General features: G+C 31.6%; 1 protein-coding gene across 1 annotated transcript; it reads right to left on the reverse strand.

Annotated features, from left to right (window-relative positions):
• Positions 1–23,519: 23,519 nt before the first annotated feature.
• On the reverse strand, positions 23,520–26,015 carry LOC131600732 (uncharacterized). Its single transcript, XM_058872738.1, has 8 exons — positions 25,696–26,015; positions 25,507–25,606; positions 25,344–25,430; positions 24,904–25,031; positions 24,730–24,826; positions 24,356–24,659; positions 23,845–24,068; positions 23,520–23,766 (listed from the first exon to the last, which is right to left on the reverse strand). Exons 1-8 carry the CDS (start codon positions 25,842–25,844, stop codon positions 23,743–23,745), a joined length of 1,113 nt encoding a protein of 370 aa, XP_058728721.1. The 5' UTR covers positions 25,845–26,015; the 3' UTR covers positions 23,520–23,742.
• Positions 26,016–26,392: the final 377 nt, after the last annotated feature.

Here is a 26,392-nt window from a genome sequence, read left to right on the forward strand (position 1 = left end):
TTTTATTAATAAATGTCCTTGTTATTGGTTAAAAAAATTAATTTTAAATCTATCTAAATAGTTTTTATTCATGTTGTGCTAAACTTTCAAAATAGTATTTTAGTTAAACATTGTCATCAGACTAAATAATAATAGTAGTATTTAAGAAGTTAGTGACCTATGTCAGGTAAAACTATGGTCATTCTTAGAAGATGTACTATACATATCATTTCTACTCTCATTCATTTTAATTATTAGTACCTATGCATTAAAAATGCATGGAATATACATTGAAAGTAAAACTACTTCCAACTAAATTCATAATTGCATCTTCGATATTTTGTGTCCTTTTGCTATCACCATTGTCAAATATATCTATGGATTTAGGTGGTATATTTAATAGCAAGGATCAATGAGGCAGACAATAACGACAGCATTGGATTGGGTTCAATCAATTGATAGCTAATGTTAACATTGTTTCATTTATTTATTTTAGGTCAAACACAAAGATATCTCACAAAATGGCTATTATCATTTGCACCTCTACCATATTACTATAGTACACTATAGTAAATATGATAAAATGGACTATCCGACTCGCTTGGGTAATTTCGAGCATGGATCCTCTCCTTTCCTCCTTTTCTCTCATTCACAAAAACAAGTGTAATAGAATTAATGAAATTAAGAAAAATTGATAAAAGAAAGAAGAGAGAGAAACTATTAGTGAGAGATAGAGATAAAATAGTGAAGGAGATAGTTGGAGAGAATAAAATGATGGAGAAGATCCAAGTCCGGTAATTTCAGTAAAAAAATCAGAATTTAAATGATTTATAATTTAATTTTTTATGTCTGTTTTTAATTACGATTATTTAGATATGTTTTAATTATATTTAATATTTATTTTTAATTAAAAAAGTAGTTTTTTTTTTAAAACTTAATAGATCATAAAGTAAAAACTAAAATATATATAAATATTAAATGCTAAAAACAATACTATAATTTAACAACATACATAACATCTTAGATAAACTATCATAGAAATAAACTATTTCAATCAAGTAATCACATACAAATGGAAAAGAATACTCACACTATCTAATTTAAGAATTAAACTTCTTCTTAAATTTCAATATACATAATATTTATTTATTAATTATAAAACATAGTAAAAGATTAACATTCATTCAATTATTTGGTGTATATATATATATATATATATATATATATATATATATATATATATATATATATATATATATATATATATATATATATATATATATATATATATATATATATATATATATATATATATATATATATATATAGGCAGTATCCGTTGACACCAAGTGTAAGTATAAATAACTTACATCAAATCTCAACCGTTAATAAGAATAAATCAAATGAGATTATATAAGTAGCCTATTTTTTAGGAAAAAGAAATGGTCATTTATTTTATTTTTTATTTCATCTAATATATAACTGATTGATTTATTCTTATTAACGGTTGATATTTGGTGTAAGTCATTTAGAATTACACCTGGTGTCAACATATATATATATATATATATATATATATATATATATATATATATATATATATATTAAAAATAACAAATATAGAGAAAAAGAAGGAACACAATCACAACACCAGAAACTAACATGGAAATTTTAAAACCGGAGAAATTGTCAATAGACAACCAGAAAATAACCCTATGTAAAAATTGTTACAACACATAATATACCTTCAACTAATTCAGTCTCTCAGTACACTTACACTCTCTATAACAAATATTTAACTACATTTCACAACACTCTTATACAAGAGCATAAGAAAATAAAGAATGTCAATTACAAACTTAAAGTGTATTTGACAGGTGCATCTTGTAAAAAAAACTTGAATCCTATATATAACCTTGGACTCCCTCTTCTTTGATAAAACTGAGCAACGTAAGATTTATATATATATATATATATATATATATATATATATATATATATATATATATATATATATATATATATATATATATATATCAAAATCAATAACACTTGCACGTATTCATAATAAAGTCTAAATGATTTCTATTTCAAATAAAGAACAACATTCAATTAAAAGCCGAACGTGTGTGCGCAAGAGAAATAACTATAAGCAACTTGTTTTGCAAACCCGCGTTTGGTATTTCAAACTGAGAAATAAGTACAAATTTAGCTTTTTAAAGATTATGAGTTATGACATATATATATGAAAAAACTAGCTTGGTCAAAGTAAAATTATGTACTATTATTTCTCTTAGTTAGAATGTCACCTTCAAGATGGGGTCAACGTCCTCTAAGAATCATTCAATAAATTTGGCAACTTATTAATTAATTTCACAAACACAAAATCTGATTATGTTTAATGCATATACCTGTCCTTGTAGCAAAATAAACTAATTAGCTCTCATAAATGATCAAGTTTAAAAAATAATAATAGTACTAATTCAAATAGGGACTATGGCATCACCATTGTGGTGACTACTTGATCTCTGAAAAGTACATCTATATTACCACATGTTATTGTTTGGTTTCTTCTTCGAAACTTCCTCTTCATCATTTTGCTTTGTCCTTAAGGCTCAAGGCATTTATATTATTTGATACCTTTCTCATTCTTTCACATGACATAGTCATGACGGTGAAAGTCGGTTCGTATCTATTTTGATCGGAACTAGAATTGTTGATGTAGATTTTTGATACGGTAATACAAGTTACTCTGGTCTGGTGATACGAGATGAATCTACAAAATTAACACTTCAACGTATAAATCAATATGCAAATAATAGGGATATAGTGAATTATAAATAAAATTATATATTTTTTCTACTTCACGGTGATTTATATACAACGAACGACTATTTGACGTCTACGCAGCGTTGGACGTATAGTTGGCCCAGAACAGTAACAATGATAAATAATGACAATGTTACATTTCCTTAACATCTTGTTGAAAAATTCAAAAAGACAGGAGTAACAATAAATACTTCTACTTCATATTACAGAAGAAAGATGTCGTATCTTCACCTAAAATGTGTCGCAAGAATACAATTACATGTGTTATAATTAAAGATCCATAGGGTATGGGCCCTTGCCCCTTGACACAATCAAAAACACAATTAATAACAATACTTCATTTTCTTGTTGCTTGGAACCTAACTTTAAAGATGGACAAAGCTTTGTACTCACAACCTAACATTGTTGATTGTTGTACTAACAAGCTGGTATTAATTACTATAGGTATACACGAATTAACTATAGATATTGTTCAAACTAATTATGTCATTGTCCCTTTACCTACATCATTAATTTCATCTTTTTATTCACGTTTTTTTCACATGTTCTCACAATTTAATGTAGTTGTCTAAGCTTTCTTTATTGACCTGGGTTTTTGATGTTACATATACTTAATATATTAGATTTTCTCATTTGCAAATATTAGTCACTCCCCAATATTATTTTGATTCAATTTTTTAAGAAATTTAAATGTAACTCAAAATTTTAAAACCTCCCTTTATCTATCAATATATTAATGATTGAAATGAATTTAATTGATATTTCGGTGAAAAGTGATTTAAGGAATTTGATTGATATCCCTTTTAAATATTTTATATAGAATTTAATTGATAAATCCTGGCGCAGTTTTAAATCGTCAGTTAATTATAACTGTTAAATTTTTATAAATGTTTAATTTTTTTAATCACATTTAAAATATTATATAGGAGTGGTTTTGATGCATTGATTGGGTAAAACAATTTACACTGACAGGACATATAAATTAATCTCTTTTAGTAATATTTTTAATGTTCACTTGTTAATATCAATTATCAAATATTTCATCATGTATGATAAAAAGAATTATTAAACATTTATAAATTCAATTTTTTAAAAATTAAAAATAGATACTGCAAAAATGTGTGAAGGAGTTGGTGGTGTGAATATGAGAAAAAAATGTAAATATGAGAAACCAAACTTAACTTGAGCCCAAAAAATGAAGTCGCAATTTAGAAGACTGGGAGCAATGTACTAGGCACCCCATGTCGAAACTCTACACCCCTTATTAATAAAATTAATATACTTTTATTTTTTGCCTATTCTTTTTTACAATTATTTTCTTTTAGAAGTCACTAAATTTTTCTCTACAAATAAGAAATGTGCAGAATACAATGTATAAACCTCGAACATTTATCAAGTCACTGTCTGGAGAGGGGTGCAATTTGAGAAACTTTTATTGATACTGTTTAAGTAAGACTAAATTTTCAGAATCAATTATTTTTTTCTTTTTTTTTTCTTGAAATTTTTAAATTTCGAAAATGTAAAATACATTCTTTATTTAAAAAAAAATATCTAAATTTGCAGAATCATCTACAAATTGATGTAATATCATTTTTATGGAAAATTACATGGTTTTTTTCTTTCAAGAAGTGCATACTAAACTATGGTGAGACTCAAGTTAAGATTGAATACCGGTCTCCATCCGTCAAAGTTGATGTTTGTCTTAAGTTCATCAATTTTCATCTTAAGGTCTATGATGATATGATATAAAAATAATGTTTACTACATTTTATCGCTACAAGATCAAATTGAAATTTATTTACTCTTCTAAGGTTTGCTCCTTTGAGTTTTGTTCATTGTCTTATTGGTTATTGTTTTACTCATTGAGTCTCCTCTCACTTAGATAATTGTTTATCTCTTGAAATTGAGTATTTTCGCTAAATCGTATTTTGTATATATAAGTCAAAAAAATTGTCTCGATTCAATTTATAATGCATCAAGTCAATATGTTGAAAATTTGGATAAAAAACTAATGAATGCATAATTCTAATCAAACTAATTCTCTATTCAATCATGGCATACATCAATTTTGGAAGAGTGGTTCTAATCAGGTTTAAGGGAATAATAATGATGAACTTAGAACAAAAAATATAGAAAAATAAATAGCATAAATGTAAATGACACAAGGGATTTAACCTCTTAGTTCTTCTTTCCAACTTAAGGATACATCTAATCTCTTCACATCTTGAAAGATTTTTCATTATGTTAGATCTTTGTACAAGCTTCACCCTAAGATCTTTGTATAAGCCTCACCCGTGCCCATATATGATAGCTCTAATTAGTGAACAATGCAATATACTTCCAATCTATCAAATGGTGCGACTTGTCTACAAGAATGGCACAACCAATTAAATGTAGCATGAATGTCCTAGTCGCAAACTCAAACCTCTCATCCATGACTACATGCTTGTAGATATTTTGTAGGCAAAAAATTCAGAATTTTTTACAAACATACCATCCTTTTACAAATTATATCTCATTATACCATCATTTCTATCATATATCCCAATATACCACTTTTTCAAACAAAAAATGTAATTTACATGAACCTCCGCCCAATGGACTTGCGGACCCTTTAAATTATAGAAGCATCCGCCCATTGCATCAGCGGAGCAGTGTTTTTCTTTCTTTTTTTCTTTTTTTTTTTAATTTAATATTCAAAATAAATATATATTAAAATAAATAATACTAGTATTTAGACCCGTGCGAGGCACGGATAAATATTTTCTAAATTTAAAAAATATTTTAAAAACACTTATAATTTATAAATTTTATTTATAGTAAGAGTATTATTGTATAGATAAAATATTATTGTTATTAATAATATATATAAAAAAGTTTATTTAACTAATTTTTTTTAATTATAAAATAATTTAGGCATTTTTAATATATTAATCAAAAAATCAAAAGGAGAAAGGGGCGCTCAATATTCTAAAAAGTTTAATTATTATTTTATTATTATTTTTTAAAGAAAAACAAAAGTTCAAATCCAAAGCTATTATGATTCATTTATTAATCAATAATTACAATTTATTAACAAAATTAAATGAAATGAATAACAAATAATAAATAAAAAAATAGAAACTTTCCTACAAAAAGGAATGGGCGCCCCATTACTTCAAATATTTTTTTAAAAATTTTTAACTAAATTTTTTTAAAATTTTATTTAACAAAAACCGCAAATAATATAAAAAGATTTAATTCTAGTGTGTATATCAGTGCGGGACATAATTTCTTAAATTAAAAAATGTTTTAGAATTATTTATAATTTATAAATAAAGTTATAGTAGCATTAAAATTAATTTAATATTTTTATTAATTGAAAACAAAATAAATATTATTATACATTAACCTTTATTAACAAAATTAAAGAACAAAATATCATTAAGATATTAATAAAAATATTTTTAAAATTTTATTATTATTTAAAAATATAATTTCTTTAACTTTATTATTTTAATTTATTATAAACCATTTTTAATTTATAAATAATAAGGTTAATTTAGATATAATAGAATTTGTTTTCATATCTTTATTATTTGAAAAATATAAAATTTGTTCTAAATTTTTTAGCAAATTAGTAATCCTTCATTGTAAAAAGTGCAAATCATATAAAGTAAAAAGCTAAATAATAACTTCATCAATAGAGACCGCAAGATTTTAAAACAAAATATACAAAAAAAAAAATTGCTAGCAACACAATTTCTTTCACTATGTGGCCTACAATAAAAATGAACAGAAATAACAACATCATAGATACGTGTGTCACCTGCATAAACCAAAATGCTTTTAGAAATCAATGTAAGAAGAAAATCAAAGTTAATATACACGACTTCTACATCAAACTTCAGAGACATTGCCAACAACAATCTGCGACGCACCGATGTAGACTCACAAAAGTTGGTTTTAGGATGAGGAAGTAATAACTTGAAAAACCTAACCGCCTACCATAACCAAATACATAAAGGATGGGGCAGACATATAATTACCAGTGCCATGTACGCCGTAAGCCTTTCATTGCCAAGATCTGCAAGATTTTGAAAGTTTAGTTTCATAAATAAACTCACATATATTATTGCTGAACAAACAGTTACGCAAAAACAAAACAACACCTGAACTAACAATTGAATCGACTGGTGTAATACGGTGAACTGACTTTTTATATCGAAAAATATCGCGGTAAAGCAAGAGTCGCCACCGACTTTTATTTTATCCAAACAAGTTAGAAAGGCTAAAAGAAACAGAAAAAAACCTTTTTAAAGAAAACTGAGTTCGGGGGGTAATTTATGCAAAGGGAATGTGTAAAGCACCCTTTGCATCCATGGTTTGCCATGGGCTCTTAATTGCTTTGCTTGCTCGTTTTCAGAAAATGTAGATGAAAGAGGAAAAATGGACTTTAGCTCGTAAATGAGCGTAGCCAGTTTTTTTGAAGAATTTTGAGAAAGAATATAGAAAATTGAGCATTGCAAGGCAATTAGGGGCAATTACCTTAAACTCAGATGATAGGTCTCTTTTTAGCCTTTCAGAATGAAAGGGTCTATCCTTGCCATAAGAGGGCAGGAAGCCTTTCGTTTGGAGGTTGAAGGGTCATCGAGATATCGTTCGCCCAAAGACTGACCCATGCCATAGAGGGAAGGTGGTCTACGGGGAAAGATCAGAATAGCCTTTCGTAGGCAACCAGAAGATACCTCAGCCTTATTCGTGGGCAACTTTCGAGGGTCGAGGTCATGTTAGTGTATTGAAGGCAGCATCATTTTTAGGGTCTCATGACCTTTTATCGAGGCAACATGGCTGAGGTATCCTCATATTCGAGGGACTGGCTATTCTGCAAAAACACAAGGCAACAGGCAACAAGGCAACAGAGAGGGTTACCCAAAAGCGTGCGTGTGTGCACCAATCACGTGATTATATTCAATTATATTATCTTGTAAATTAGTGAGGCTAATTCAATTTAATGGTTGTCACTCCCTATTTTACTAACCACGCAGATAATATAAGGCAAGAACAACAGTAATATGGGGGAGGGGACAATGAAACCAGTGGATCCCTTAATAGAGTTTGACATAAGTAATAATAAAAGCCATAAAATAAAATAAGGTTTAGGGTTACCAACGGCGTAGCTTTGGCATTCGACAAACCCTGAAAAGGAAAAATGGCAAACAAAGAAGGGTGAGTGCATTACCAGATTCGAAGGCGAATTCTATTAACCATAAAACAAAAATAAAGAAGTTAAAAGTAAATGAGTGAAGAATACTTAGCTTGGCATTAACCCTGACAGGGTTGGTGGGCAAAGGTTTGCCTGAAGCATTAACTCTGACCATTGAGAACTGAAAGAAGAAACATCAAGGCGTGAGTGTATAGGCAGTTCATTGTCATTAAAAATAAATCCTAATTAAATAAAAGGCAGGAAAATATTTAAATAATTAAAGACTAAAACTTAGCTTTTGAATTCGACGTGGCGCGTTATCGGGAGAAACCCTGTTGGTAACCCTGAAAAAGGCATGAAAGGCACAAAGAAATATCTTCAGTGTATTATCAATCCTGGTTACGATTCAGATAGAGTGTAATGATAAATCGATTTAACTAATTATTGGTCTTGCGACCTAATTAATTAAATCGGCAAAAATAATCTTTCGATTAAATAGTCTAACCCTAATTATATAATTTAATCAATTAATAAAAACATTTATAATTAATTAATTAATACACAATTTAAACATCTAATTATTTAATCAAATAAAATTATCAATAATAATCAAAATAAATATTTTTATTTTAGATATATTTATACAAAAAGGAAATTAAGACTAATTTTTATTAACAAAGAAATATATTAAAAGAGTTTTCTAAAAAAACAAATAAATAAGTAAATAAAAGATAAAAAAATATAATGGTAAAGAGAAAGACTTAGCTGACTAATCCTGTGTGTATGCAGCCTGGGGGATCATGGTGATCTTGCATCATCTGGGCTTTTGGATCAAGGCTGGAGACGATCCAACGGTGTTGATCTGAGGATACATAGTAGAGGTACGCGAGCCATATGCACAGGATCTGTAAGCATATAAATATATTGAATAGCAAAAATATAGTGTCGCCCAGGGGTATCGAACCCAAGCGACCTCGCTCACCAGTGAAATCCTTTTGCCATCTGCACTATCACTCGTTAGTCGTTTAAAAAACTAAACCAGATCATGATATACGAAACATTTATTTTGAAACAAACTAAAAAAAAACCGCCCCCAACTCCATCGTCTTCTTCATGGAGTCAGAGAACACATGAGCTTTTGGCCACGGTTCATGACCTTTTCCCTGAAAACCTGCAGACCAGCATTAATCGATGCACACGAACAATCCAGACAAATCATAAACAACGCCACGAATTCAATGAACCCATTGATTTAGCCTAAAATTGTCCCTATGCAAAACCCCTGTTTGGAGGATTTAGAACCCTAACAATGGCCTCACGTCATATATGCATCAAAAATCTAATTGAACGTACCAGAAACACGCTAAACCTTAATATGAACACAGGTGCACAACCAAATCAAGTTTAAAACGCGCGAATCATTACAGTTAAGTTTGGGAAAATAGACGCAAACCGTGATGATGTTCCTCGTGATTTTCGATGCTTCAGTCGACGGCGAGGGTGTGGCTGGATTCAGAGAGACACGAGGGAGCGATTCTGATGCTTGAAATATCTCGAATTTGATTGATGCTTGGTCTGCAGATCCCTTGAAGGCCACGAATTTTTGTCCTTGAGGGAGGTTCTTGCGGCTGCCCCCCAATCCCTTTTTCTGTGTGATGCTGCTCTGTATTTATAATGCCAAATTAGGTCTTTCAAATTAATTCCGGATTCAATCTTGTTAAATGTTGATTGAGTGATATTGAGGATGGTTGAGATCTAATGTATCTGAAAGTTTGTAACCGAAACCGTGAATCTTGGATGTCCTCTTTTGCTTTGCTTTAAATCTGGTACTTGTGAGAAATCTCTTGTTGCAGCTTTTGACTAATTCTTTTATAATAACAACATTAATAATGAAATCTACCTAAAATTAAAGAAATTAAAATTCTATAAAAACTAAAAAGCTTTACTAAAAAACGTGACACAAAGAAATTATTATATATATACATATATATTTTTTTATTTTTATGATGATACTAAATCCTAATATAAAAATAAAACTAGAAAGAAAACATGACTTCTAATAGTAAGTGTTTTATTTTATTTTATTTTATTTTATTTTATTTATTTAATAGTAATAATATTATTATGGTAGTAATAACATAATAAAATTATAATTAAATGCAAAATGACATTAGAGAATAAGTTTAACATATGAAAGGAGGCGAAATTCGAACTCGGGTCTTTTCACCTTTGTACCTTTCACGCTTAAGTTCTTACCAATTGGACCATGTCAATTATCGAAATAAAAATGACATTTGCAAATATATGAGGGCAAATTTTGGGGTATGACAACTGGACCTTCTTGACAAAATGATTGTGAAGAACCTGAAACAGACTGTATTGAGGAGATTGAACTCTAATCCTCTTGCACAAATTCAACACAACTAAAACTGGTAGAATTATTTGATCTTCAATAACAAAAAACAATATAAAGTCAGTGAATGACCAGTTGCATAATGGAATCAATCTTATATTACACCTTAAAACATTATAGCAACAAAAGGTGCTTCTTTTAGTTACAATAATATACAACAACAAAAAAAATACAAAATACATAAGTTGTTTTTTGTGCTACTGATTAATACATTAAAAAATTGAATTCAACAATGAAAATGGAATAATCATAGTCCAGTGAAACAAACCTAAGGAGTTGCGTGTACCTCAACAACAATTTCTACAAACGCAGAGAAATTGAATTTGAATAATTAAAACTTAAAAAAAATTAGGGGTTGAAGAAAAATTGGGAACCTAGTGAGAGGAAATATTGATGGTTTTGGGTGGTCGGTTTAACGGTGGGTGGGTGTTGCAGATCGAGCGTCGCAGAGAGGTGGAAAGGCCGTAGTCGCGGTGGTTGAGCAGCGATAGCTTTATTGCAGTGCTGTTACGGTTTATGTGTGTGTCGGCATCGAGATTCAATGGTGTGTGGGTGGTGAAGTATTCCCGATCGGGGCATATGCGAGTGTGTCACGGTTGAAACAGGTGTATCTGGGTGTTGAGCGTGACTGAGCAGGTTGTGATGTTGCCATGGATCTGCGTGAGGAGGTCTGTGAGGGTGTGCGTCAACATCGAGATTCAGTGTTGTTTGCATTTGTGCAGGGGTACCTGCGAACATTCGTTGAAGCCTTTCCACGGTGATTTGCAAAATATAGGTTTGGAGGAGAGTTTGGGATTTGAAATTGGAAGTGGTTTCCATGAGATTTTTGAAGGTGAAGCAAATAAAGGAGATGGGAATTGAAGAAAATGGATAATTTAAACAGTGTGTCTCTTGAGTTCCATCTGAATGCATTGAGCCAAGAGAGAAACTAATGGTTCACATGAAAAATGCAAATAACTTTCCATTTCTCAATGGCATTTGCAGAATTTTGAATTTTGTCATGGCCCAAGAAAAATTGTAAATAAAACCGTGTGGCCATTATTATAATTGATAGTATATCATCATTAATGTATTTTGAATATGAATAACAATAAAAAATTAATAATAAAACAATATTATAAGCATTGTCATTTATGAGAAAGATTACTATTAATAGAATATTTTAAAATAGCAAAGCATCTAAAAATTGGACACTTGGCAAACTTGCCAAAGTTCTCATCTTGTTATTTTCTATTGTATGATAATTAATAGAAAATATTAATATATGAGAAAATGGGTGATGCATTGTATAAAATGATTTTACAATATCAACTAATTGTATCCAATTAAAGCACTCTTTTATTTTTTTAAAAAAATTAATGACAATCTTTATTGTTGATTTTCTATGGAATGACAATGTAACTTTCGGTACATATCCATTGAACCCTATATACATTAAATTAAGATATTAATTACTATGCATTGTCAGTGTAAAATTTTTTACACAGTGTATCAAAACCATTCATAAATAATGTTTTATAAATAATTAAAATATAAGTTAAATTTCAATAAATATTTAACGGTCACGATTCATTGACGGTATAAAACTGTTTTACAGTGTCAGTGCATATCAATTAATTCTTAAAATAAATATTAAAAATGGGATACTAAATAAACCCTTAATATCCCTTATACCCATATTCATTAGAGTAATGATATGTGTACACCTATGTTTTTCAATTACACCGTATATCTTTTTATGTTTTATTTATTATATTTACATAAATTAAAATTTGTGCCACCTAAAAATGAAGCTTTGAAAGCTACGGTGTATGTTACGGTGTTATTATTTTTGTGTAAATATAGCAGTGTTGTATCCATTAATATTCTAATTACTAATAAATAATTTATTTATTATAAAAGAGTGATTTAATTGAATACATGTTTATGATTGATTGACTGTGTATTTTATACTGTTAGTGTATCACTCATTTTCTCATCAATTAATGTTTTCTATTAACTATATTAATTATATTATTTATTTTAATATATATTTATTTTAAATATTAAATTTTTAAAAAAGAAATACAGCTCCGCTGACGCAATGGGCGGATGTTACTAAAATTAAAGGGTCCGCAGCACCATTGGGCGGAGGTTCTTGTATAATAGATTTTTTTTGTTTGAAAAAGTGGTATATTAGGATATACGAGGGAAATGATGGTATAATGAGATATACTTTGTAAAAAAGTGGTATGTTTGTAAAAAATTCAAAAATTCATGTGTAGTTACGCCCATTCAACTGCATCTCATACATTTACGCATTCTCATTCATTTTTCAACATTAAAAATATTTTTCATTCACATCAAATGCATTTCTATTAAAGCTCGTTTTAAACATTTATATTAAAACACTCAATTATTGTATCATTTATATATCACATTAAAATGATTTTATCATGATCATTATAAGGGGTGTTTATTGCTAAGTGATTCAATGTTTCAAGTCTCAAATATTCAAAATTTTGAATTTTAAACTTTGATTCGAATCATTAAATTTTGAACTAAACCCATGATTTTATTCAAAGGTTTGGGATTTGAGGTTGTTGAAATTGAATCGAATCAAATCTTAAACGTGATTCGAATCACAAACTGAAGGGTCACGCAAATACTCATTTTTAGTTCATTTTCTCTTATCAAACCTCATTTTTCTTTTTCCCTCTCATTTCAAACGCAAAATCCTTTTGTGCAAATATTTCAAATCATCATCTCATTCATATCTACCCATTTCATCTTCATCACCATGGAATCTCAACTTCAATCAAAGGGAAATTTTGAATAACAACAAGGCAAACGTCTCATTTCTTAGTCTGAAGAGAAGTTTTTAGGTACAATCGTACTCATCTTGTGTTGTCTATCTCAAAGTCTATTGTTGATCTAAGCATGGTAAATTTTCCTATTAGTCAGGTAAAATTTGACGTGAGACTATAACATTGGATTTTGGTTAAGATTTTGTACATGAAATCAAAGAATTCAAGCAGAGTTGATGACTCTGATATCTAGCTGATGTGGTATCTCATTGATGGAGGGATGTATTGGGTTAGATTAATCATTGATAGAATGATCCATTGTAGAAACATCCCAACCAAATCTCTATTCTATTCATCCTTTATTCAGATGATTCTGGAGCTCAATGTCATTAAATCCAAGGAAGATGATTTAGTGGGAGCTCCAATGAGTATGGACGAGTCTGTGGTATCCAAAATGTGATACTACAGAGACACAGATGGCATCTACTATTACCTTGAGAAGTCGGGCAAAAAAGTGTATAATGATAAAGTTGTGGAGCCGGGGAAGAAATCTCCTGTGAATGCTATTCCGTCTGATATTGTTACTTCTTCTTATTCTTCTAAATCTTTTGATGTGAAGACACTACTTGATGACATGCTCCAGAATTTATTGGCAGACAGTCAGATTAGAGAGGACTGAATCATGGCTAGGATTAACATAGTGGATAGAGAGAGCGAAGGTAATCGGGCACCGCTGAAGGCAAATTTGAAAGCTGAGCTAAAGGATGAGATTTTTGCATTTGAATGTCAAGTGGTTGCTCAGATTGAGTGTGTGAAGGCCTCCATTGATTATCTGGGAAGTAATAACTACATCTTTCACACTACTTCATTTTACTTTTGATACATCTTGTAGCAAACATCTTCGTTCCAGTTCCAGATGACCCCGTTGCACCTCATTCTACTTTTGATCCATTTTATGTTTTTCCTACTGAATTACCATGATCTTGCATTCCATTACATTTAGCATACTTAGGTTTTAATTATGTCATTTTGGGTTGACACATTATTTTGTGATCTTTTGATCATACTTTGATTAGTGTGCCATGTGGGTACTTCTATTTTAATTCACGTATATTTGGTATTTTTGTTATTCACTTTTCTACTAGTTTTATCATGATATATCTCAAATTGTGTATTTGTGTTAATTTTCATATGCAATTTCTATGGTGTGTGTGCTTGTGATTTACTTTAGATTTTATATTTCATAATGTGGCTTTTGTGTTGTCTTGGTTTCAAGCTTGCGTTTATCCTTTTCTCTCCTTTTTTATATTAGACAACGAGGGAGAAGTGGTCGAGATATTGTCGATATATACGTATATTAAGTGTTTAATACCGGGGGAGCTTTACAGCTTGTACAACTCAAAAGAAGTAGTGTATGCTAAGTTACCAGATTCGTTATGATCAATCAAATTCCAAAATGCTATGGTTATTTCATCAACAATAATCTCACATGTTTTCCAAACATCAAAAAGGAGGAGACAAAAAGCATAAAGTATCTTGTGGTATCTTTTATGTGCTCTAAGTATTTTTGTTTTGATGTTTCTGTCAATTCGATTATTGATTGATAGTCTTGTGTATTGATCGCGACTTTACGTGTCTATAAATTTGATAACTGCAAGTGCACAGTCATGTCGTGTAGTTTTAAAAGATATCGAATCCACAGGGACTATGAATCGATCTACAGTTATCTAAGGTTACTATGTAAAGCTAAGGCTATTAATATTTTGATTGTCTCTAAAGGGAAGGTAATTGTGAATTCTAAGAAATATAATAATAAACGGATATCAGTATGTATTTCGTTTAACTTAGGCGATCCGAAGGTCCATTGGCTATTGTATTCATTGGATTAAAGATCTTTATTAATTCTGTTGATTAAAAGTCCTCCTCTCAAACTCTCGCTCTGTTGATTTAGACTACTATCCTAACTCGTAATGTACGCTCTCGCCATCCCATTAGATTTAGAAAAGCTTTTTGAAAATAACATAGTTAATAAAATGCTTTCTTTATGAAGTCGTTATCTACTTAAATCCCCTAGTCTCAAACTCTCGCTCTGTTGACTCGGTTCATGCTAGTATTCTCCAACGTACGCTTTCGCCATCCCGCGTCGGGTTTAAAAACACTTTTTGAAAGTAAATAATTTCTAATTAGTTTTAATACGATTTTGCCATCCTTAAAACTAATGTCCTATGTCTACTATCCAGTTAAGAATCTCAAACTTTCGCTCTATTGATTTTAACCTTAGTCGGCCTTAAAACCTCAAACTCTCGCTCTATTGATTTTAAGACTTTATTAATTAAATTAGACATAAAACCAAAAACAAGTGATGTTTAATAAAACATAATTAAGCCAATTTATTTCGGATCCCACGGTTAACTTACTTTACATACCGATATCTTCATTAATTAGCCAGACATATTGATACGGTTAAACATGCATAAATTTGTTCGGTTTATAATGAAAGGCATATTAAAAGACATACAATATATCATGCAATTAAATAATATAAAGGCAATAAATAAATAACCTGAATAAAATAAATCTGGATCTTGGAGTACTCGAACTTCCGCCACAGATCGGCTGGATCGTTCTTCAGAAATTATTAGGCGTAAAATTTAAAGGCAAGGAAAATAAAACTAAATCTAACGTAAGGTTAGATATATAAAAGGTTCACAACAATTTCCGGTGTAGAAATTGTTATGAGAAAAAGAAAGCAAATGAATAAAATGCGGAGAGAAATAAAATGCTCGAGAAATGAATTCGGCAGCACTTCGTTAGCAAAATTTTGGACCTCGTGAACTGAAGTATCAGCCTCCTTTTATAGGTGAGGTTCTGCAGTTTGGTTCCGTGAATGTAGCAGCTTCTGACTGGGGCTTGGGAGACGCACGTCTTCACTTTTTCAGGAAGACTCAATAACGGACTTGAGACGTGCGTCTCAAGTGGAGAGTTTTTAGGGAAGGTGGGAGACAGGCGTCTCCTATTGGTGACGTGGCAGAGAGACGTTGGAGACGGGCGTCTCCACGTGCTGAAGTGGTCTTTTCCAGCTCCTTCGTGGGTTGGGCTTGATCTTTAGGCCTTTGGGTCTTCTTTGCACCCCTCTATTCACTTCAACACCTCTCTTTCATTTTTTTAAGAATAAATAGTAATGATTTTTGCTCCATTTCTTCTTCTTTTCATTAATAGTCTCAATATGAACGTAAAACCTGAAACATCGCAAATACCCGCATAATATCATAATAAAACAATATAATTAAAAGAAAATGCTAATAATACTTATGGATTTTAAGCTAAATATGCGATATAAAATCGTGTTATCATGTATTTGTAATTTGAATAATATTATATTCGTGTGCTTGTACGCTTTTATCATTTGATTCATGTATAATCGCTTTGGCTATTGTTATTAGACTATACCACTGAGAACCCTCTACATTTCAATAATGATATTCACTTGTTTCCTGATTAGCATTTCCTTTTTGAGCCCATGTGTAATACAGTGAACTGACTTTTATTGAAATGTTGCGGATAGCAAGAGTCGCCACCAACTTTTATTTTATCCAAATTAATGAAAGGCTAAAAGAACAGAAAAAGACCTTTTAAAGAGATTTTGAGTTCGGGGGGTAAGTTATACAAAGGGAAGGTTTAAAGCACCCTTTGTATCCATGGTTATCCATGGGCTCTTAATTGCTTAGCTCACTTTGTTTTCAAAAATGATTGAAGTATGGAAAAAGAATTTGAATAAGGACTTTAGCTTGTAAAATAAGCGTAGCCTTTTTGAAGGTTTATTGAAAGAGGAAAATTTGAATTTAAACCAGAGCAAGCAATTAGTAGCAACTACCCTAAGTTTTGAAAAAAAGTCTTTTAGCCTCAGGGTTATCCATACCATAAGAGGGTAGGAAGTCCTTTTATTGGATTTAAAGGGTCATCGAGGTTTATCGTTCGCCATAAGACTGACCCTGTCATAAAAAGGGCAGGTAGTCTAAGAGAAGGATCAGAATAGCCATCTTCGTTAGGCAACTAGAGGATACCTCAGCACTTCGTAGGCAACTTCGAGGGACGAGGTCATATTTGGCGAATCGAAGGCAGCAGCATCATTAGGGACTTATGACCTTGAGAATGAACTGAGGGCAACATTGCTGAGGTACCCTCGTATTCGAGGGACTTTGGTTATTCTGCATTAAACACAAGGCAACAAGCAACAGGCAACAGGCAACAAGAGGAGTACCATAAAAGGTGCGTGGGTGCAACAATCACGTGATTAATTCAGAAATTATCTTATAATTAGTTATTCTAAGTTCAATTCAAGGTTACCACTCCCTAGGATTACTAACCACATAATAATATAATGACAGGTTAAGTGCCTTCAAGGCCAAACAATACACCAGGAAGCAGTTACAAAAATATTATGGGGAAGGGGAGAAAAGGAATATACCCCAATAGGGTTTGGCATAAGTAATAATTAAAAAGGAAAATAAATCAGATAGGTTTTAGGGTTATCGACTGTTGAGCTTTGGCGGTTGGCTAACCCTGAAAATTGGGAAAAGAGAAAACAAATACAAAGGGGTGAGTGCGTTATCAATTCATTGACAGTTAAAGCTAACCCTAATTTGATAAAAACTAAAATTAAAAAAAAATAAAATATAGAATAGGACTTAGCTTTTGATCTAATATGGTTAGTAGTCGGGGGTAGCCTCGAGGTTAACCCTGAAAAATTGGCAAAGACAGACAGAAAAGGAAGTGAGTGCAAAAAGAGTCCATTGAATTTTGAGGTTAACCCTAATAACAGTTTTATAAGGCAAACAAATATTTAAATAAAATAATAAAATCGAGACTTAGCTTCGTAATAGGCGAGGCGCATAGTCGGAAGGTGTTTGGTGATTACCCTGAAAAAGTGCACAAGGAATGTATTCAGTGCAAGCATGATCTTCGTAAACCTTGATTAGGGTACGGATTAATTATGATTAATAGAATAAATAAGATCAATTTCAATTAATTATTGGTTTATTTAACCTAATTAATTTCAAACATCGACTAACCCTAATTAAATAATTTTATGAACCCTAAATCGATTTTAAATTAACCTAAATTAATTAATCCTAATTTTTAAATCAATTAAATTAATTTAATTAAGTGTTCACTAAAATCAAACTTTAGAATTAATTAAAAAAAACATTAACCTAGATTTATGAAAAAAGGTTCATTTTAAAAAAAGAAAGAAGTAAAAGGTTTGAATTTTAAAACAAAAAAGAATAAATAAGATATGTAGAAATCAAAACAAAATAAATAAAAAAACAAAAGACTTAGCGTTAATATTCTGGTGTGATGCGTGTATGAGTTCCCATGGTGGATTGCCATTCTGATGCACGTTGGATCTGGTGATGGTAAGATCTGATGGTTGAGACTTGAAGTTGCATCATAGCCTTGGACTGGCTGCATGCAGGGGATCGAGTGGAAAGAAAACACAAAAAAAACAAAGTCTAGCCTGGGTATCGAACCCAGGTTCATTCGCTCACCAACAAGCGTTGTTACCAATCCATCCAGTGTTGTTCGCTGTTCAAAGCACAATCAACAAACAATATATAAAAATATAACCTCGAAGCTGATCAAAACGCGCGCGCTGGATAATACTACCTCCGTTCCTTTTTATAAGAGAAAATTCATTTTTTAGGTTCATTCAATAACTAATGTATTTGGTATATTTATAGACTAGATACATTGATTATTCAATGAACCTAAAAAGTGAATTGTCTCTTATAAAAAGGAACGGAGGTAGTACTTTTGAACTGAACCAATTATATGCGGACACATCGTCATCTTCCCCAGCGTCCGTCGTTCTTGAAAGGGCTGTAGCTACGGTTTGTACAGCCATGGCTATAGGACTGTAATCTTCAACATTAATGGATAATGAATATAAACAAGAGATAAAACCATGAATCAACTCGAAATTATCTTCCGAGCACGATGGCACCAGCGTTTTTGTCCAATTCGACCTGTAACTAAAACCCCCAAAACGAGGAGCTCCGAACCCTACAATGGTGGAGCTTCAATCCTGCACTAAAACCATAATTAAACAGCCCAGGAACGTTCTATACATTAACATAAACATGATTATGCAACCAAATAACGTCCATGATGCATGAATATCGTAAATCGGTTCAAATCATAAACTTGCAAACCGTGACAATTATGGACGTGGTTCTTGGTGCTTCACGCTTCTGTGATGGTTGCAATAGATTCAGAAGAGTCCAGGGAACATGATTCGATCCTTCATTTTGTTTGAGAGCCCCCCTAATCCTGAAACCGATTTTGACTCTTATAAGATTTTCAAGCTCTTGACTAGGGTTCTTGCTGCAGATTTTTCGTTCCAAAAAACCTCTCCTTGTCACTAGGGTTCAATTGTATATATATATATTAGAATCATTAGGTCAGCTAAACTTGATTGAAACCTTGTGAATCAAAAATTGGCAATTTGATTGAAATCTTCTTTAAAACTTTCTAAAATTGGCCTAAATCCAATCTCTTTTTATCAATCTCCTTTTTCACGAAATTATATCAAATACAAGGCATTTATGTGATTGAAATAGATTGGAAAATAAACCAAGACAAATCTTTTATATTTTCCTTCCAAATATTTGATTAAATTGATTTTTTAATGAATAAAAATTCATATAAAATCAAATAATCATCAATAATTCGTGGCATTGGATATGGACCCCATTGGTAACTTGTGAAAAAGGATTAGATCAAAAAATATTGGGCTCCTTTGCAAAGAAATCCATTTTGAAGCTTTTTTGTTTCACATTTTTCTCTAAAAATTGTCCAACTTTGACAAGGCATATCTCCCTCAATTTTTAAGGTATGGAGGAGTTCTAGGACTTTTTGGAAACCTCAAGATGCCTTCTTCAAGCCACTTTGGAAGCTTTTTTACATTTGATCATTTTATCTTGATGATATTGGCTTTGACAAAAAACTGCTTTCGGTTGACTTTCAAAAAGGACCTATAATGTTTTAAGTCATATCTCTCAAATGAAGCATTTTTAGACTTGGCATGTGAGAGACAAAGTTGTAGATAATTCAATTTCCTTCCAAATGAGCTTTGGATGGGAAATTTCTGATGTTCCATGTAGGAGTTATGGCTGGTCAAAGTTCAGTTGACTTTTCCTATGAAACCCTAATTTAGAAACTTTTGAATTTGTTGATTTCTGATCTTTCCTTGACGAACCATGATCAATTCTTGATCAAATGGTGAATGATAATTCAATATAAGGATGTTGACAAAAAAAATCAAGAGTTTTGACTGTACTTTGACCATAGTTGACTTTTAGGTCAAATAAGTCAACTGTTGACTTTCTAAGCAATTAAGTGATCAACTCTTTGAATTGAGACCTGAATTTTGTCATAGAGGTAGTTTGGAATATCTTAAACCATATGAGGTGCCTTGGAGCCTTTGGTTTATTGATTTTCTCTCAGAACAACAAAACCCTAGTTCCTTGAACCTTGTTTAGGAGGGATGCCTTTAAGCATGTGCCTTGACTTTGAATTTGAATAAGAGAAATAGTATGGGCAAATTTTGGGGTATGACACCATGTAATTACTATTTTGTCATTTCCACAACCGTAGCTTGAATCACAAGTGGAACCTTTTAAATTTTGATTTTTTTGGTATTTGATTCGAATCATGTGTTGTTTCTGATTCGAATCACTCATATTTGAAAATTAGGAAAAGTTTATGGACAAATTGATTCGAATAATATATCCTCCTTGATTCGAATCATAGTCTCACTTGATTTGAATCATGTATTATCCTTGATTCGAATCATGAGCTTTGAAAACGCCCCTTCAGGGTCTGCCCAGATTGATTCGAATCATAACTCCTTCTTGATTTGAATCACGTTTTTGAAAACTCCAATTTTCCATCTCTTATTTAAATAAGTTATTTCTTTTGGTGAAAGCAACAAGTGTGAAACCTGTGGAAATACCCATAGAGACAAAAAATGTGATTTAGTCTTCTATTCTTAATGTGTCCATCCATATCATCATAATTCTTTCTCTTCTTCACCATTTCAACTTCTTGACTATGAATTCATGATTGAATTCATTCTTTTTAATGCATCTTGTTCTTGAGCAATTTTTTTCGTGTTTGAGTGAATTAAAGAGAGGGAGTTGATTAATCTTGTATGTGTTCATGGTTAATAAATTTCTTGATAACAATCAAACCCAAGACTCATTCATCTAGAAACTTGAGAGAACCATGTGTGTGTGTGTGTGTGTTCTTCATTCACCCTTATCTAAAACACTTGACTAACATCTTGTGTTTGTAGATTGTTGTGAGATACTCAGGCATTGTTCATCATCTTCCTCCTTAGTCTTGTTCCTATGTTGAGGACTTTTATCTCTAAATATTGAGTGTTGGGGGAGACTAGTGGTACATTAGGGTTACTAATGTTTTTGTGTGAAGTTTGTTGTTTGTGATAGGTAAAGGTATTATTTCTTGAATGCAGTTTGGTATTCATTATTATTCACCGAGAATAAAGTTTCCATTATACTCCAAAGAAGACTTAGGCGAGATCAAGTATCAACTGTCCGTAAGGCGAGGATGGAGGTTATCCATCTTTGGTGAAGTTGGAGAAAGATAACTCACAGACAAAGTTTGGAATTGTCAAATGAATTCTTAGCCATGAAAATTTCATAACAAGAAATCGGTAGGATCAAGGGGTTGATAGCTTCACACAAATACTAGGTGCAGAATTATTGTGCATGTGAAGAATCATAGGATCAAGATCATTTAGTGATCTTGACTTTTGTTAGCAATTTTAGTGTTTGCATCAATAGGAAGAATTATCATATGATAGTTCATTGTAATCAAAATGCTTAAATCAAACTTATCAAAATAGTGGAAGATCGTGATTATTTTCCGATAGTTTTAACACCATTGAAGAGGGAGTAGGCAGTGCAAGGACGACAACTGAACCAATATATATCATTATGTATCTTTTCTTCTTCCCTTACATATTTTACTTTTCTAGTATCCCTTAACATGCTAGTGCATTTATTACATTGATTGTATACCGCATAAGTTAGACTTTGCTTATAGCGATTTAATGTATAAGCCTAGGTCTGTGGTGTATCAACTTATTGAAGTATCATGACTTCAATTGTGTCTTGTTAGAATCCATAAGCTATGTGTTTTGCAATAGCTTTTTTGGAAAGCTACTTGAGTAGTCTTGTGAATGACTTGCATTAGAAGCAATCAAGTGCATATAGGACATCATGTACTATTTCATATGGATTGATTCATTGAGATGCTTCCAAGCTTTCTTATTTTGTGTTTTGCTTCCGCGCCTTTTTTTAAATCTCGAATTTCGTACAACGGATCTACAATTGTTTTTGAAAATGTCTAATTAGGAAAGGGTCTATTCAAACCCCCTATAAACCATTGTTGTTCATATTCTCACCCAACAATTAGAACTATAAGTGAGTTTGCACATCTAAAGTTGCGAACTGACTCACCAAAATCACTTAAACTCACTAAGCTTGTTTAAACTCGCTATGACATTTTAGTATAGTGATTTGATATATTTTTATTTTATAGTTGAGTTAAAACTATTAAATTATTGATTCACATGTGTGGTGGGTGTCCAAAGATCCTTTTGAAAAACTATAGACTCTTAATCATTGTTTTGAATTGGTCATGCAGATCTATAAGTCAGAGCTTCGCCTCTTATACTAACGAACATTTTGACTCTCACCAAAGAGTTAGACACTACGCTAGTCTCAACCATTATAGTCAATATGGTGGTCTCCCACATCTACTGTCACATTCACCGGGGTAGTTCTAACCATCGTCCATATAAAATGTGACTTCGTGTAACTCCAAGGTATGATTCAACTTAAATAAGTATGTTACACTTCTTTGACCTCATTGTTTGAAAGAATCGCTCAAAAAAGCCACAAAGATGTTGGGCCTTGAGGGGGTCCGAAGGTCATCATATTGGGATTTAAACAATTAGTTTACATGAGTTGGATACCATATATTAACTCAAAACCTTTAGATATTATATACATTGGTCTTCTCACTTATAAAGTATTAAACGTCCACTATTCTATCTAACGTGAGACTCCTATTCACATTTGATATACCAATAAACGAGACAGGTTGTAGGATCGGAAACAATACGCAAAGAAGAAAAATCGAAGGACAAGAGAACCATCTTGGAGTTTAGAAACAACCGTTTTGGTGTTTGAAAGCATATTTTCTAAATCGTCTATAGTCTTTAAGAAATAGGGCAACATTTTCTTTAACAGATTTGTATTTATAGGTCTATTGAAACTTGATTCACTTCAGGTATATTAATTGTGCTATTTATATGTGTATATACATATAATGGAGAATTCTATCATAACATTCATGGTACCTAAAGTCAAAAATAAAAAACTAATAGAAAAATGCCAAACATGTATTGGTGTATTACATGTATAAGAAGTCTTGTTTTCTCTGCTTCTCTATCTAATGCATCACCTTGGTCTAACAACAACATGCTGTCCAAACAAAAACATAGAAAAAAGTTAGACAAATCAATTATCAAAATGTGAAAGAGCAATACATTCCATACATACCTTTATTTGTGTCCTATTATATGTATAAGTGACATGAACTCTCCCATCACTAGCTTGAATAACAGCAGGATATGAAAATTCCATTCCTATAGTATCCTCCAATGTAAGTTCCTCATGCCATGAATCACCATCATCTTCAGAGAGAGCAAGTTTAAGTACACCTCTTGAAATTGTATTATATGCAATCAATAGACGACCATCTTTTAGCTTAATCCCATCAATACCTAATACAAAACAAAAGGAAACTTATGTCGCAAGCTATTAATACAGATCGGTCCAATATAAGACGAGGCCTAAAGCTACGGGGAGAGACTCAGAGTAAGAGCGAACACCTGGAGCAACAACGGGTTACTCATCTGTCGTACATATCGGGACTAGTCATCTCATATATCAGTATCAGACTAACTATGCCATTTGACATTAGTATCAGACAAATCTTAAGATATTAGGTATATGAGTTGTTGTCGTTATATAATACAAGCTAATATAAATATATTGCGAAAAGCTTAACCTGAGTTTGGGTTAGGGAGCTGAGTAGGTTTTGCATATTCCCAAGTTTTGCCTCCATCGAAGGACTCCGACATATAAATTCTACCAAGACCAGTAAATGATCGAAGCAAAACTCGTAGTGTCCCATTTGCAGTCCGGTATGGTACAGGTTGAATCACAGTTAGTGACTTATCCTTAATGTAAATTGGGCCATACTTTCTCCATGTCCTTCCATAATCTGATGTAACCTCTGCCCATGATCCCCAAGAATTCCAGCTTTCAACAGAAGATCCACAAAGTAAGTCACCATTTTCTAACAAGATAGGCTGAACAAAAACAAAATGAACTTCAGTACTAATTAAAATTTGAGTAGTACTCAGTGGTTTATTGTTTCACCTTATTCTTGATAGGTCCTAATATACCAGGTGGAAGTTGTTCTCTTTCTGTCCATGTAATTCCTTTATCAAATGACCTTTTCATGAATCCACTCCATCTAAAGCAAAATAAGTCAAAAGAATCATAATGAACCCTCAATTGCTTAAATTCCAAATATAAGGATAGAAAGTTTACTTTTGAACATCTAGACCTATTCTGTAGAAAAGCAGCAAGACATTTGATGGAAGTTTGAAGAGTACAGGGTTCCACATAGGAACATTTAGTTCTTCATCACCAACTATAGGTGGTTGCCATATTCCATTCTGCCAATCAAGTTTTCATTTACAATATTAAAAGTTGCCATAGTCAAAAACCTTTGTAGCACATAAACCTGTGAAGAAAATGTGTGTGTCGGTGTTAGTGTCGGACACCGTCACCGACGTGACAGTTGTGATTACGTTTAATTTATTATTTTTTTTAAAAGTTATTATCAGTATCAAATATCAGTGTTAGTGTTAGTGTTGAGTCCGGGGTGTTCGTGTGTCTATGTTTCATAATCAAAAAACTTAAGAGTGAACTAACAACTTCTCCCCCAATAATCTCAAACTCTCCACTACATAAATAGATAGCCATACCTTGTAAGTCTGTAACCATATTTTGACATCAGGTGCACCCTCTGAAGTGCCCCCAAAATATGCAACCAAAAAATGACCCTTCCCAACCTGCACGTGAAATCAAAAAATAAACTCATTACCTTAAAAAAGAAGGAACCTGAAAAACTAGTTTGTAATTTATGACCTCAACAATGGTAGAGGCATGACAACTATTGAAAGAAACTGAATTTGCAGGAAAAGTGAATTCTTGTACAAAAGGCCCTTCAATTGTTGTGGAATTCAACCTGCAGAACAGAAAACAGGAAGAAGATGAAAAAATTGATATATAATATATATTGTAATAATGGATTAGCAATGTGAGAGAGATATTTACCTAGAAAATGAGTAAGCAGTATGAATGAAGAAGGCAAAAGGGAGAAAGGAAAGAAACAAAGACATGTTTGATGATTGGTTTGGTCTGGTTCCACTTTGTAGCCCGTGACACAAACGTTGGAGTGAAATAAAGTCAAATACTTTACTCATTTGTTCGGTTGGTATGCATACAGGGCATTTCTAGAAAATGTAATGTGTATTAAAAATGTATATATCTTTATAACTAAGTGCCTTTTCTTCCTTGTATTTAGCCAGGATTTGTGTTTTGAAAATAATTGTTGAGCAGATACAAACATTATTTTTTGGAAAAAGATTTTATATCTCTTGGGTGATGGTGTTGAAGAGCTGTATTCCCACTCCTGATGGGATCATGGGTATCCACACACTCCATCAAATTAATGTCTATCAAGTTATTTAATAGCTGCATATTTCGGTACTTTTTTAATTTAATTGGATAGATATATACAATCTAATAATAATATTCAATGTTATATGACTTTTTTATTTTGATTTAGTAATATAAATATTAAGAAAATTGAGTCTCATTTAACAAACATAAAATATAGTACGGCGTCTACAAAATTTTGTTGATTGCGGCTTAGTGGAACTAGGGATGTTAATTTATATTTATTAATGGAGATTTACTTGGGATTATCTGGAATTATCTCTTTGGAGTATGGAAGTTGAGGTTTTTTTTA

The sequence above is a fragment of the Vicia villosa genome, linkage group LG1 (genome assembly GCF_029867415.1).
Source record: "Vicia villosa cultivar HV-30 ecotype Madison, WI linkage group LG1, Vvil1.0, whole genome shotgun sequence".
NCBI classification, from domain to species: domain Eukaryota; kingdom Viridiplantae; phylum Streptophyta; class Magnoliopsida; order Fabales; family Fabaceae; genus Vicia; species Vicia villosa.